The sequence below is a fragment of the Fusarium phalaenopsidis genome, assembly GCF_050370095.1.
Source record: "Fusarium phalaenopsidis strain FUZ10S chromosome Unknown contig_32394, whole genome shotgun sequence".
Taxonomy (NCBI): Eukaryota; Fungi; Ascomycota; class Sordariomycetes; order Hypocreales; family Nectriaceae; genus Fusarium; species Fusarium phalaenopsidis.
Genome location: NW_028145379.1, coordinates 3,642 through 17,826, shown reverse-complemented (window position 1 = coordinate 17,826; position 14,185 = coordinate 3,642). Strand labels below are relative to the sequence as shown.

At 52.2% G+C, this 14,185-nt stretch overlaps 2 protein-coding genes across 2 annotated transcripts; one reads left to right on the top strand and one right to left on the bottom strand.

Annotated features, from left to right (window-relative positions):
- Positions 1-1,658: 1,658 nt before the first annotated feature.
- On the bottom strand, positions 1,659-2,948 carry LRP88_14894 (uncharacterized protein; the record flags this gene model as incomplete). Its single annotated transcript, XM_083251228.1, has 1 exon — positions 1,659-2,948. One exon carries the CDS (start codon positions 2,946-2,948, stop codon positions 1,659-1,661), a length of 1,290 nt encoding a protein of 429 aa, XP_083092983.1.
- A 6,813-nt stretch (positions 2,949-9,761) lies between these two features.
- Positions 9,762-10,748, top strand: LRP88_14893 (uncharacterized protein; the record flags this gene model as incomplete). Its single annotated transcript, XM_083251227.1, has 3 exons — positions 9,762-10,199; positions 10,258-10,549; positions 10,675-10,748. 3 exons carry the CDS (start codon positions 9,762-9,764, stop codon positions 10,746-10,748), a joined length of 804 nt encoding a protein of 267 aa, XP_083092982.1.
- Positions 10,749-14,185: the final 3,437 nt, after the last annotated feature.

The window sequence follows — 14,185 nt, the reverse complement described above, 5'->3', positions numbered from 1 at the left end:
AAGAGGCCCCGGCTGAGAGTTCGTATGGTGCCTCACGAATACGAAGGGTGCATTGCTAATAAGAAAGGAACCGACACATTGGCCCTGCGATTGGAAATCTAAGGAGACTCATGGGGGCAGGGAGCAAGCCAGGGCAGGAAAAGAAAAGGATGAACCGATATGGAAGGAGGGAGACAAAATAGTCTGTGCCATTTGCGACGCTCGGGTCGCGTGGAAGATGGATTGGGTCTTTGAATAGTTGCATTGTGGTCTACTTGTAGATGCGAAACAGTTATGGGTAGCCATTGAGGGCAAGTGGTGGACAGTAGACGAAAGGGAAATACCGGGTTGGCCCCTCTGGAATCTGGATTGAGGAATACAAGGATGTTAAGGTTGAGCATAGGCAGCATCGTCTGGTAATCAGTGCTGGAATGGGTACATATACCTTTGAAGTTGGGGAAAACAAAGAAAGCAATGCATCTTCGAAGAATGAGTGCACGATCTTTAAACAGTGATAGTGACGAGGCAGATGTTAAACTCGTTGCGTCATAGGAGCTGTGTATCTTGCCCAGCCCGGGAGTTTGGACAGCAGCATCCAGATATACGTATCTATGTCTCCTCGGGTCTATTATCTCATAGTAATGCCATAAAGTGCGCGAGGGGGCTATATTCATCTAAGTTAGGGTGTTTCACGGTTTTTTTTTTCAAGAGACGGCAACATCAGAGAGCCGAAAATGGACACCTAACCTGCAGGCGGTGCTAGGTAGCGATCAAGTTCACCACAGACACAAGGAGACTTGAAGAGGACTAGGCAGGGCGACTTACTAACCAATGGAATTTAGCGGCCCGAAACTAGTCATATTAACACCCAATAGCCTTCAACTGTTAGCCCACGTTTCAGTTGCCACTGATAGAATAGACACCTAGAAAAAGTGCCTTTGAAACAGGTCTGTCCCATAGAATCACGCAAGGTGAGACCAATCCGGCTTAGACCACGGTCAATAGACGTCAAATCGAAGAGCAGAGCTGTTGAATAAATCATTGGGCTATGTCGGTGTAGCCAGATAGTGGTGGAGATGTCCTGTTGCGGGAGATTCATCTGAAACTTTCCTGAACCAGTTGGCGGCCGACGCTAATCCAGGTCTCAAAATCACGAATGTCAACATCCTCAATGACCATTGCCAAGACGTTCGCTCTATGTATTTTCAAGTAAAGAAATCTTTCCATGAAGAATGGTAATTGTACCACACGCGAGGTATATAAAATTTGAATCGTGATTAAATCGTGTTTCTATGAATAGCAGGAACCCTCTCACATTTCACCACCTAACCCCCGACCCTATTGTCCATTCTATGGCTTTGCCTAAGTGTTTGACTTGACTGTAATATCTGTCTTGGCCTCGCCTTTCTTCTCGAGCACGATGTCGGGGCGCCCGTCCTGGACGGAACTGGATTGAGAGCTTCATAGCTCTATCAGCTAAACGGCGCTTGAGTGAAGAATGATCCATCACTCTCTCTGGCTACCCGCTTTTCCTTTACTCATTCCAGGGCGAGGTATGGTCCCACCAACAAAACGCGAGTAACTGGGACGGTGTCAGTCGTGGTCACTGTGTAACACATGAGTAGACTTCTTCCTGAGCATTATCCCTGATGTGTGCGACGCCACGAGGCCTCAACTAGTTAGTCGAGAGCTTTGGGCATGAACGAGGGGAAGGGAGCGCACTTGGTTGGTGACACCACCACTGAAGAGAAACTGTTGTCCTGGGGTATGGTAAAGACATGCGTAGCCGCACACTCCTGGTATTCATCCCAGTCGAAGCTGTAACTGCCACCCATTCCAGCCATTGCCATGCTGACGCCGCATTGTGAAACAGCCGACATACCGGACATGGGCATGGCGGAGATGAGGGCTGTCTCCTGAGGCGAATTTTTTTGTGCCATAGGCACCCAGACAATACCGTCATCGGTGCTCGCAGGTGAAACGACGCTGGAGCTCGAGGGAGGCACTCTCCACAGCTCAAAAGCTGGCTGGCTACTCTGCATGCCAGGTTGCGACCACACGTTGTCCATGGGAAACCCTTGTTCCATGAGAGATAGGATTTCTCTCTTCACCTCATCGCTTTCGCCGTTGATAAGTTTGCCAGTTCCACCCTCTTCGAGTCCTTCGAGAATCGAGACGTGGGTGCGGATGACTAATTTGTTAATGGCCTGAACAAATTTCTCATGAAGTTTCTTGCACCGCTGCTCCCCATCCGGCCCGGCCGCGGCAACGCAGCAGACCTCCTTGTGGTGCTCGATGAGGGTGTCGATGGTATCTTTGGTGAGCTTGTAGATGACCTCGTTGCGCAAAACCATATCGACACACACGACGTATCCCTTAATGTGAATGATCTCGTAATTCATCATGGCCTCGAGGAGGGGGTTGTTGGCGTCACGCTTAAAGTCGGCCTCGAGGGTCTTGGGGAGCATGATCGAGGTGAGGGTCCAGATGGCATTGGGTGACGATAGAGTCTCGGTGAGGTATCGCTGGTGCTGAGGGACACTGTTGAAGCGACGCTGCTTTACTCGGTTGTCGCGATGCTGCTCTTCTCGGTTGTCGCGACGCTGCTCTTCTCGGTTGATGCGCTTGAGGGTTTTTGTGAGCCAAGGCTCAACCTTCCAACCCAGGACGACACTGACGGACGAGGCTCGAGGAGCGAAGGGAGCCGCCGAGGCAGGAAGAAGTGGCACAAGCATGATAGTAGCCGAGCCGCAGACGGGCAAGGAAAGTGGACAAGACGATCGGTTACTGGCAGTGGGAAAGATTTGTGATGAGTGGCTCGAAGCGGAAATGTCGCGGGTAGTGAAGACAACCCGAGTGAATAACCGATGCTTTATAAAGCCGATGGGCTCGCGGAACGTTGGTGGGCGCGTGTAGAAGGGGCCCCACCAACGGTGATCATGTGGCAGCGATGGGATGCGGACGCGCATCGACGAGTCTTGTCAGCGCATGGCCAAGCAGGCTAGGTTGTAGACGGTTAGACTGGAGTCACTTATCTGGCCCGCTGCGAAACCTCGCAGGTGTTGTTAGAGTGGCAGGAGCAGGGAACAAACAAGTAACGATCGTCTTCTGGATGGGCGAACCGTTGTGCTCCGCGGTGAAATTCATTACGTTCTCTTCTACATTACAGGGTGCTAGTTTGTCGTACGGTGGTGACCTTGCGGCACCTTTCAGCAACAACGACAATCCACCCCCTCATGACTTGCTTGACATACAAGTATTGAGAAAGCAGCTGTATCTATGATTAATCATTAAAATTACACATCGGGCTTCCTTCACGCCACCGGCAAAAGTAGCACTGCCAAAAATCTGACGCTCCGCGCGTCGCCAGCCTCAAACATAACTCTTAGTATAGAATAAAGATACGGGATGCCTGAACCATGGCGACAGAGGAGGTATTAAGATTAGCCGACCCCACGTGGACACGCAGGTCTGTGTTGTGGGTGCCCAAGTCCAAAGTATTTATATCACGCTTCACCCACATTCTGTAACTCTGTACTCTGCACTATCATGGAATATCCACATGGGCACAATGGCCACCGAGCTGCGAGCCCAGATAGACAACAAGCCAAACGTGGGCCTGCACTTGGGAATATCCAACGCCTCACGTCAGCCAGTTTCATGCACGATTCTGTGGTGACGACCGCCACTGAACCAGGTAATTGTACATGTTAATATTGAATGCCATTTGTATGGCTGATCTGGGGGTGGAATTACGAGAGGAGCGATTACTAACACGGAGCAGCCAGGCACCCCGAACCTTTTTTTGAAGGGGAAACGGCTGCAAGTTACCAGCGACAGATAGCTGCTGAAGCGAAAGAGACGGCTCAACGGAGGTAAGCTTGTGATAGAACAAAGGCTTCTCATGCTCTGCAAGGCAAATATATTAACAGTTAAATGACGGTTGTTTAGGATGCTTCAATTCTACACAGCGACGGAGGAAGCCAGCACTGGCTCTGCGCCGACGAGGAATAAGTTCCTAGACGAGGACGGCGAACTCTACCTTCCGACGATAGCAGAACTCAGGGCAATGTCGCCAGAAGACTGGCGCGAGCTCTACGCTGCCTTCGATTCTCAAGGGGCGAGAAGCCATCGGAGTCAGAAAGTGGTTCAGGGGAAGAAGGGGTTGAGTGAATCTACAACTTGAGGACTGGGTGGGAACAAAGAGCCACACTTGGTCTGTGTATTCTACAGGAGTATTTCGGTATATGTTATTATACTCTCTTATATCTTGAAGTACCGCGTGATTCTAAATGACGTGCATCTCTGGGGACTCTGACATCCTCACCCGTGGACTTTTCTTTTTGGGGTGGATGATGTTCTTCCCTGTGTGGATAAATTAGGTATCGCCTTGGACCAAGTCTTCTGAATCATGCACGGCGGAAAGACAGCTCATCTGTAAGGCCAAGCCACGACCGTTGGAGCTCGTATGAGGCCTTCATCTATCTTCTCGTACCAAGTCTCATTGCCCTCGATGCTTATATAGGACCCCCATCACTCAGTCACTATGCCATTGATCGCTCTCACCTGAGAGCCCAATCCAATCGCGACCTCTGCTAGGGCGACGAAGATGATGGTGTGGATCTGCGATCGAGTTTCTTTGAGCAGAACATTGTAATCATCAGCAAATGCTTATAAAGGTACCTGTGAGTTCATCTCGGCACGCTCTACGCGAGTAATCCTGTGCAATGTGAGCCCGTGATGTAGTTGATCGACCCTGTCTTGGATATGCAGCTTATTATCATCTCAATGCTCTTCTCCCTTGGTTAGGCAAGGCTCTCGGGAATGTTTCCAGCACACTGATTGAATCAGTGGCTCAACTGGCTTTGGGCTGCGGCTGTGACTCAGGATGCTGTAGCTTCCTTGGGTCGGCGAAAGCATCGTCCATAATGAGCAGGACGCGAGGTTCTCTATCTGCATCTCGAAAAAAGATATCGATTCTGCCATCTTGTGTGGCACGAATTCACGTCACTCTTAATAGAGATGTTGATCTCTGCGTGTCCAAGAACGAAATCATCATGATAGTCCGCAAAATGGCGATATAAGTCTGCAACCCAGGTATTCAACATATTTTCACAGCAGGGTCGGGACACGATCTACAGTGCACCACAGGAAAGCACAAAAGAAGCAATGTGAGCGGCGTTGGCTTTCTATCTAGGGCAAGGTACTGCGCAGGAAGAGCTGCTGGCGACGTGGCATGGAAGCCTGCGCGCCATCTTGAATTGATTCCCCTCATGATTCGAACACGTTGATCCTGTTGTCCATTAGTCTGTCCCTGAGCTTGTGCCATCCTTCGCAGAACCCTGCCCGGTGTCCATGCATTGTTCCGTTTCCCTCGTTTCCAAGAAGCACCAAGCTTCGCCGACAACACGGTTTCCGTAACTGTCAGATGGGAGCCGCTCTGGAAGGACTCCACGCAGCATGGAAGGTGCCTTCTTAGGGCGCAATATCGTCCCGAAGAAGTTTCTCCAGACAGTTGCGGCGATCAATGATTGGTAGGACGTTGACCCGGCGCCAGTGGAGGATGGACTTTGCATTGGGAGAGGACCTTCTCATTCGTTGGCCTATAAGGAATTATATGCTCGATCGGTGAGGGGATGAATAAGGCTCATAGTCGTGTTGTATTTGTTTCGGCTGATAGAAACCCTCGTGGTATTGCCGCCCAAGAGTGGTACGGGACAAAGACCGATCGCATGGAAAAGAGCCACCAGAGGCCCTTGCCATGCCCTATTGTCATAGCCTGGTTATGACTTGGAAAACCTATTGTGTCTTCGTTCTCGTGGTCACAGTATCGTCGCGAGACTCGAAGAACTAGGCGTGATGGCCGATCGTGTTCAGAGGGTCTGTCATGATACCGATTAGCGGAGCCAGATGAATCACGGGGTTGATAGACTGTAGTACTGCCTTGAATGACTGGCGCTGGTCAATGCCGCTGCGCTGCCGGGGCCGAGATTGCTGACGGTATGTTGCTTACAGTGCGTCGCGGTACAGTAACAAGACAAATGAGTCGACGGAGGGAGAGGAGGGAGTGGGATACTTGGGGCGTTCGACTTGGTGATAGCAGCCCCGGGACGGGGAACTCGGCGGCGGGAGACTGAAGGATGGTGATTCATGGATAAACCATCAGTCGAGGGCTCTCTAGATGGAATTAGAGCCCAACAGAGGCAGGAGATCGTTCTTGAAGCGTGGAGGAAACTTGCCCGTGGGTGTGTTCTATCCCTCTGTGGCCTCCTCAGCGGGGGGCATAAAACGCGAGACTCAGGGAGGTGAGGGCACAGTCGATTCAGCCTCGTGTATTTTCTCCCCCGCTAGCCTCCCAGATTATGGGGAACCGCCTGAGAAGACCGCCGCCTGTTGGTTGGAGTGAAGAGAATATCCTCGCCATGGAAAACACCACACCAATGGACGTTCTAACCGGCTCTGCGATAAATGGGGGCGGTCGAGACTGGGGGTGGACGGAATTTAGACTCAACTGCCATCATGACCGCCCCCAATCTTGCCATGCTTTGGCCCATTAGTAACAGCTGTAAGATTCGGTTTGTAGCATCATCGTGTGGCTGTCTTGGGCCTACGGTTGTTGGATTGACTCACTAGTGAGTGGATACGTCTTGCATGAGCAGCGTTGAGCATCCCTATCTAGCAAGCATGCTTTCCTCTTCTCTCGCCCGATCCCTCAGCTATCCGCACCCCTTTCCCGGTTCGTCAAACAGGGTCACCAACGTGGCGCTTCCAGACCAAGCAGTGTCAATTTTGCTCCACCTCCAGCTGAATCAATAGGCAAAAGGGTCTGCCCCTCTCGTTCCTGTAGTGCACACTCTGCCCGGCGTAACAGAGCAGTTGGTCCGGTTCCCACCTTAGCTCCTCGACAGAGTGGTCAGCAAGGATGACCATACCACACTCCTGAAGGAGTACGACGGCGTTGAGTTGGCCTTGAGATCCTGGCAAGGCCGCATTTGGCTCAAGCCGAAACACCTGTGGCTTCCAATAATCCATATTGACAACCCTCCATCCCCGACTCTCGGCGACCGAGGCGATCAGGCTGCGCTTTGACCTGGTGAGCGTGGGTAGGGGAGGAGAGGACCGTGTTGAAAATCCACCAACCTTGGCCTTGAAACAGTCGAGCAGCTTTGGGAACAAATCAAGGAGGCCGGGGCGCTGGAGGAGTGGTGCTAGGCTGACCACCTCCCTACCAGCCATGTTCTGGGCTTCCCTAAAAGCAGTGTCTAGAGAGATAAATATGCAGAAAGTGTCAACTCGGAAAGTGAACCGTTCACCCAGTGCATCTTGGCCATGCAATCGATGCGCTCCTTCGATAGCATCACGGCTTCTCGATTAGCACCGCGCCTTTTATTTACTTATTGACCTTTCTTACCTAAAGCGTCCGGCGAAAAGAACGTAAACGATATTGGGAACGCGCAGGCAGGTCGAATCGAATGATCTCTGTGGTCGATAGATGTTCTGGTACTCCCCCTGGAGGATTTCCATGTGCCGCTTGGTGAAGTTCGCTACCTTGGAGAGCGCATTTTCTGCACCTGGGTACTCAGCATCCGGATGGCCAAATCAGGCTGGGGGAAACGAACGACGGCGAACCGCGAGCTCATATGTACGGAGCCCGACAACACCGTGCAGGTGGAGCTGGTCCATCATTCGGATGAACTTTTGCGCCCCCCACCTCATCCCATCAAGGGCTGTATCCGGCTTGTCCAGTGTCAGGCGCATGAGATTTCGCGCCTCTTCCAGGCGTACCCCCCCCTGCTTCACCGCTACCTCACAAGCGTCAAGCAGGACCATGATGTCCAATTGGCGGCTCGGGTCCAATGTCTTGGCTAGTTCTTTGATAAGATCCGGACAAGTCATTTGTTCGCGACTCTCCGGCGGATATTGGCTTGTCAGGGTGAGCCTGCAAAACAGTGCCGCAACATCCTCGTCAGTCTGGGGCGCTCCGAAAGCCCAGCCATCTTCACTCCGAGGAAACTGTCTCAGAACGGTCAAGACGTCATCCTTCACATCTGCGTCGGGTCTCGATAGCGTGTTTGACCCCCCAGGCTGCCATTGGATGATGTTTTCCATTGTTGGCTGGCGACGGTGTGGAAGAAATGTCGCGATGCCAACTTCCCCGCCTGTGAATCTAGCCTTTCTTGGAAATCTAGATTTTTTAGTTCATCCCCACAGTCCGGGCCAGTCATCAGCCGCTCGTTAGTCCCGCCGAGTGGAGCCCCCTAAAGCCCACTCGCATGCCAGGGTGGTAGGGTGGCTCCTGAACCACCACTCCTCAGGACAGGGACAAGGGCAGGATTGTGGCACGCTTCCGTGGTAGATGTACCTGATGTTCCTCGACTTGGCCCCTTGACAGTTTGCCTGATGGTCAGGACCCGAACACCCCTTCGATCGGTACCTTGGGCAATGCCTTGATCTGTGCCTAGCCGTGAGGATTGGAGATTTTCGACAGCAATATGGCGATAGGTACATCGTTGCTATTGACAGGCGGAGCTCAGAACCTCGCATAAACCCATGTTCTCCTGCGGTTGCCTTTTTGTCCCCTCGCCTTAATCCACCTTTCAATTCTCACCGGTCTTTTTTCTTCCCAGAAATTGCACTTTGTCTACTCCTGCGAACCAACTCTTCGACCGGCGGTGGTCCAGGCGGTGTGATTGCTGTCCAGCTCCAACCCACAGAGTGCGGCACACCCCAAACCGACCTCGGCTCTCTTGTCAACTAGCTGCCTTGCCAGGGCGACGGCCAGTTCTGATGGAGTATTCGACAAGCCTCAATGCGTTGACCAGGTGTCCCAAGCGCGTCAGGGTTGACTCTGAGCATGTTGACGGCCTTCCTACGTGGGCGAACGGCCACGAGGGCAACGGCAACGACTACGGCAACAGCATTGGGTGGGACGTTCAAGTCTTTGGCTTACCTGCCGAGCTTTTGACACCAGCAGCTTCGCCGGATTCGGCCTTTTGCCTTACTGAATCTACCAATCCTTCTACCCTACTGCCTCATCAAGGTGAGTATGCGAACCATGTCAAGCTGTCCGCTCCTCTTCTACCTATTGCGTCGTCGCCTCACCACCTAGATCGCCGTTACCAACCAAGAGTTTTCATCAATTGTATGAGAGCGAGTCAAAATTGAGGCATGGGATGGTAGACCATTGTGCTGACAACCGTCGCAGTCAGACCATACTCTCCTCCCACCTCACGGGGCAAGCGTTCGCGTCCCCTTTCACAAGCCCCTCGCAAACCTCGACTACGTCCATTACAACCCAAGCCAACTTCTGGAACTGCAAAGCTTGACGCGGAGCCTCGGAGAGCCACATCGCCTGACGTGAGGCCTCCCAACAGTCCTTCCACTCTACCTAAAGATTCGCTTGACGCGGAGCCCCGGAGAACCACATCATCTGATGTGAGGCCTCTCAACAGTCCTTTCACTCTGCCTGAAAATTCCCCGGACATTTTACACGAGCACGATCTTCGATACTCTCGACCAAACGACGGTAAAATAAATGGTTACATCAAGCTGAATTGGCCCCCATCCGAAACTTCGGGACGGCTGCCAACGCTGGGGATATCATCTCGATCGAAGAAGAACAGTAATCAGGGTACTCCTGCCTCCACGCGCCTGCCATTTTGTGGTAGCAAGACTGCGGTCTCCCGTGACCAGTCCGATATAGCAAGTGGATCTACATCATCGGTGACAACCGACAGAGACCGGACATTTGTGTCATCAACAAACATCACGAGTCAGCAAACATGGGCCCAACTTCAGGCCCCCCCCCGGGTTTGTTTAAGTCAGAAGGACGGGTTCGACAAGAAGCTACTCACATTCTGTACGACGAAATAGTTTCCCGTTCGCCCCTGTTCAAGTATCAAATGCTGACGTTGATGGAAGACCTGAAAAATTGGTGTCCCGGAAGGAGCGTTCTTGCAGAAACGAACCCATGGCCCTTAATCCTAACGCAGGCATGCAGGAACACAGCTGTTTCTGATGCGATTGCCAGCGCTATCGGGTGCTTGGCTGGTATGTATATTTACGATTACCTAGCAGACGAGCGCATCCGGGAAGCAGTTTGCCGTCGATACACAATGGCTGCTGAGTATTACCAAGAGCTACTTAAAGACCTAAAGAGCAAGCGGCCTGGGGAAGGAGAGGAGTCTGTTGCCCTCGGGGTCGTTCTTTCCACAATTCATGTAAGTAGTGATCCCAAATCACTGTCCGTCAACTCTCACGCTATTGCAGGTTGTCCAGGTCCAGCAGCGCCATGGAAAACCTGGCTCTCCATCCTGGCTGGAAGGCTACAAGCAATGCAAATCCTTTCTGCACCAGACAAATCCCGGTGGTCCGTTTTGGGAGAACGTGGCCGTCCAACGCAGTCACCTCCGCGATGCCTTGTCTGTCATCGTCGGCCGCGGCCTGATCTTTTCCCAGCTACTCGCCCCTCTCCCCGACGCAGATCTACTCAACCTCCCGGAACAGGCCACGGAGTTTAAGTGGCTACTTTTCGGCAATGAGCGAGAGACATTGGAGATCGATGGCGGATGTGAGTTGTCGAGGTGGCTATTGCATCGCATAGGACAGGTGTCGTATTGTGTCAGTTGCCTTATGCAAAAGCCAGAGAGTATTGTTTTCCAGATAACACCGAAATACCTTCTCCGTGATCTCAAGACAACCCGGCAGTGGAGCCGTGGGCATACATCCCGGGAGATGGCCAAAGCAAGTCAGCCGATCGAATGGATTAGATTCAGGTCGACTGTGATCACTGAATCAAAAGTGGAAGTGGCAGAGGTGACAGCTGAAGCATGGAGGATCACAGCAATAATATACCTTTTTTTGCCGACTTCTCAGGTAAGGACCGAATGAGACCTGCCGAATCAGTATACCTTTGTTATCTTCGCTGCCTTGGCTCAGAAGGCCCACGGCGCTGACAGAAACCCAAGATTGCCCCGAAATCATCCGTCAGTTGTCGGCCAAATGGATGACCTCGCGAGATGCATTCGCATCATACCTACGTCAGGCACGTGTTTCACAGCACAAGCACCCCTCCTGCCTGTATTCATCTTGGGTTTGCTCGCCATTGGCACAGACCACAAGGTGTCGCAAACATGGTTTGAGCAAGTCCTCAAGACACCCGTTCGAAGTGTAAGTGGAGATGTTTTATGCACCCATGACGATTTCTTCAAGGCCAGGATGCTAATGAGCTTGGATCAGAGCGTTCCTTTGTTGTTACAGAGTCTGAAGCGCACCTGGTGCTGGATCGACAATGATATCAAGACGCCAACGCTTCCAGAGGCTCTACCAGCGGTCATTCCTGAGAGGGATCCCTGGTGGGAAAGGCTCGTAGCAACCATTACTGAGATCGAAGGGGGGATTCTTTGCGTAGTATAGCTGCATTTATTGAGGGCTGGCGATGTGGAGAGCCAACTCATCGGCTACCTCCAAGCTTCGAGAAAAAGAATGAGAGAGCCATGTAGACAACTTCATTTAACACGCGGGAGGGACTAGAAGAATCGCTTTGTATTCCGGGATAAACTGCAATCGATTTTAGAAGAGGACCAGGTTTTAACATCATCTTGCAGTATATCCCCAACTTTTCATCTGCGTTTCCCCATTTCCGCGTGAGAGCGAGGGTGAGTGACCCGGTGGGCGTCCGAATGCCGCGCCCGAGTCGTGAACTCCAACTAGTGGCGCTTGAGTGACCGGAACGACCGGGAAATATTGTTGCTGTGAGTGCATATGAGATGATACCGGCTGCATTGATGGAGTATGGATTGTCTGGTCGTATACAGGGCCGTGTGAGTAAGCTAGCTCTGGCTTCCACAGGGAGACCCTAGCAATGGGGATTTCGCGACTCTCCTGTGGCAGCGCAACATGGGGGACACCGGGATCGAGAGGAGCAGGTTTCCTGGGCGCTATAACCTCCTGGAGTGACTGAACAGCCTCGCTAGGGTTTCTCGAAGGGGAGTGAGGGATTGGCGTCGGGTCGGTCTGGGCTGCCGCGCCGCTGCTGTGCAAGTAAGTAGATATGTAATCATTGGTAATGCCGTGTAGGCTAAGGAGGCCGCGAAGCTGGCGGTTCTCCTCAGCCACCCTCCTGGCGGCCTGCTGGACTTCAGAGGATGCCTGGACGCCCTGGCGTTCGTAGACTCGGAGCCGTTGCTCGAGCTCTTGGAGATACTCTCTTCTGCGGGCTCGCGACCTCCTTTGGTTATCCCTTATCCGGGCAAGATTCGCTTTTTTGCTATAGACAGGAAAATACTAATATTAGAAAAAGGGGGGTCGAGGGGAAAGGTCGAGGCTTGGGCCAAGGCAGGCCACATACCGCCGGCGTTGACATTTAGCTGTATTGTGACTTGACAGAACAAGTAGTGCAGGTTTCGTGAGGTGGTCAGTTAACCCTGGGGATCTGGGGGCTGGATGCTGAAAGGTGCTGAAAGTGGAGGCGAAGAGCAGGCAGGCCTGGGGATGTTGACGCCTTTCCATAAATCCGAGGTGTTCTGCTTGACAGCCCGAAGATGTGGCTGCTTAAGTCCCAGTGCATGGTGTCCACCAACCATGGTTTGAGGTGGGAGGGACAACAAGGCTTAAAGATCAAACGAAACCCATGTACTGCTTGTACGAGTGGCAACGGCAAACCGCCGCGGGATCGGGACACCGTCCGGCTGTTCCGGTCAAGCTGAGACGGGGTGGAGGTAGCCATAAATTCAGCTCACAAAGCCTCCCTTCCCTATTGCTCAACCCAGCAGCGTCGAAGGTCATACGGATACATGCAAGACAATCCACTGTGGCTTCGGAGCTGCAATCTTAGGCTAAAGGTTGGGAAAAAGCACCACAGACACACTACCATGATTGAGCCGCCACTGTGCGCCTTGCACCGGGTTGAGATTCACTGCGTGTGGTGGCCAGATGATCGGTTGCATTCGCCACGGTCCTTTGCTGCAGCCTTTTGAACTGGAGCAAGTGCCACACTGAAGAGGAGAGGATTTGTCTTTCACCCCAACCCCTGCATAGGATGCGTACCGCCAAGCGTGCTCCTGCAGGGGAGACAAGATCTGCCTACGGTTGTAGGGTGAGAATCAGGCTCCGGGGCGAACCACCCAAGATGCAGCATCCCACACAGATGAAGGGGCACGCACCCTGTAGCCTGGTCGCCTTGCGTTAGCCAGCTCAGCGGCTGCCTGGCCAAGCCGAGCAGGTTTTTTTTCTCTTTTTCTTTTTCTCACCTTGTTCCCGCTCCTAGTGAACCGTACTTTCATTTTTATCTCATCTGAGAGTACCGGGTGATTTACGGTGATTGTGGATGATACGTTTGGCAGCAGGATGAGGTTGAATTGCTACCACCGACCAGCCTGGCCCGTCAACGTGTGTGCTGCTTAACACAAGCCTGGCTAATATCAATCATCTCGAGAGTCCTGCATAAGAGGATGCACATGGTCAAAAGTGGAAAACAAGAAGGGCGGAAATATAGGTGGTATACAACTCAACCACCTCTGTTTATCTGCCTCTGCTACTGCAGCTGCCTTGTGAAGCCTTCCCTCCCTCCCTTTGCGAGAACGAGGCTCTAAGGGCACGCGGGACTCTTCGAAGTATTTAATAAAGCTCCTGAGCTCCTTTTTTTATTCAGTTTAGACGTATGTGATTTTTTTCTCAATTGAGATACGCCTCTGATCCTTGTTCGTCTCAATCTTTTTTTAGCCCTTCCATTTCTCTCGCCTCAGGGGTTTTGAGGAACAACAGCACCCAACGCTACTCATCGACTTTCGTACCGTCACCTCAGCCATCGTTGTCCTGCAGGATTGAGGCAGAGCAACTCCTGAGGAACTCTTCCCCTTAACACGACAACACTCTTCTCCCACCCGCCCCTTCCTCAAACCAGCCAAAGTTTTGATCGAGTTCTCATCGGCAAGCAAAGATGTTGACGAAGCCCTGGGAACGAGCACCGCGAAAAATTACCAAACTATACATCCGGGAGGGAGGACGCTTGAGGATGTACGAGGCATTATGAAGACTGAGCACAACTTTGAGGCATCGTAAGCTTCTATACTCGCTTATAAACCTACATAGCATCCAAAGACTACTGATGAACACTGAGGACATAGCATTCGTTCCTATCGGCACCACTTCGACATCTGGGACATTGGGCAATACACCTGCAAGAGCGCCAGCAGCGCCGTCGCCA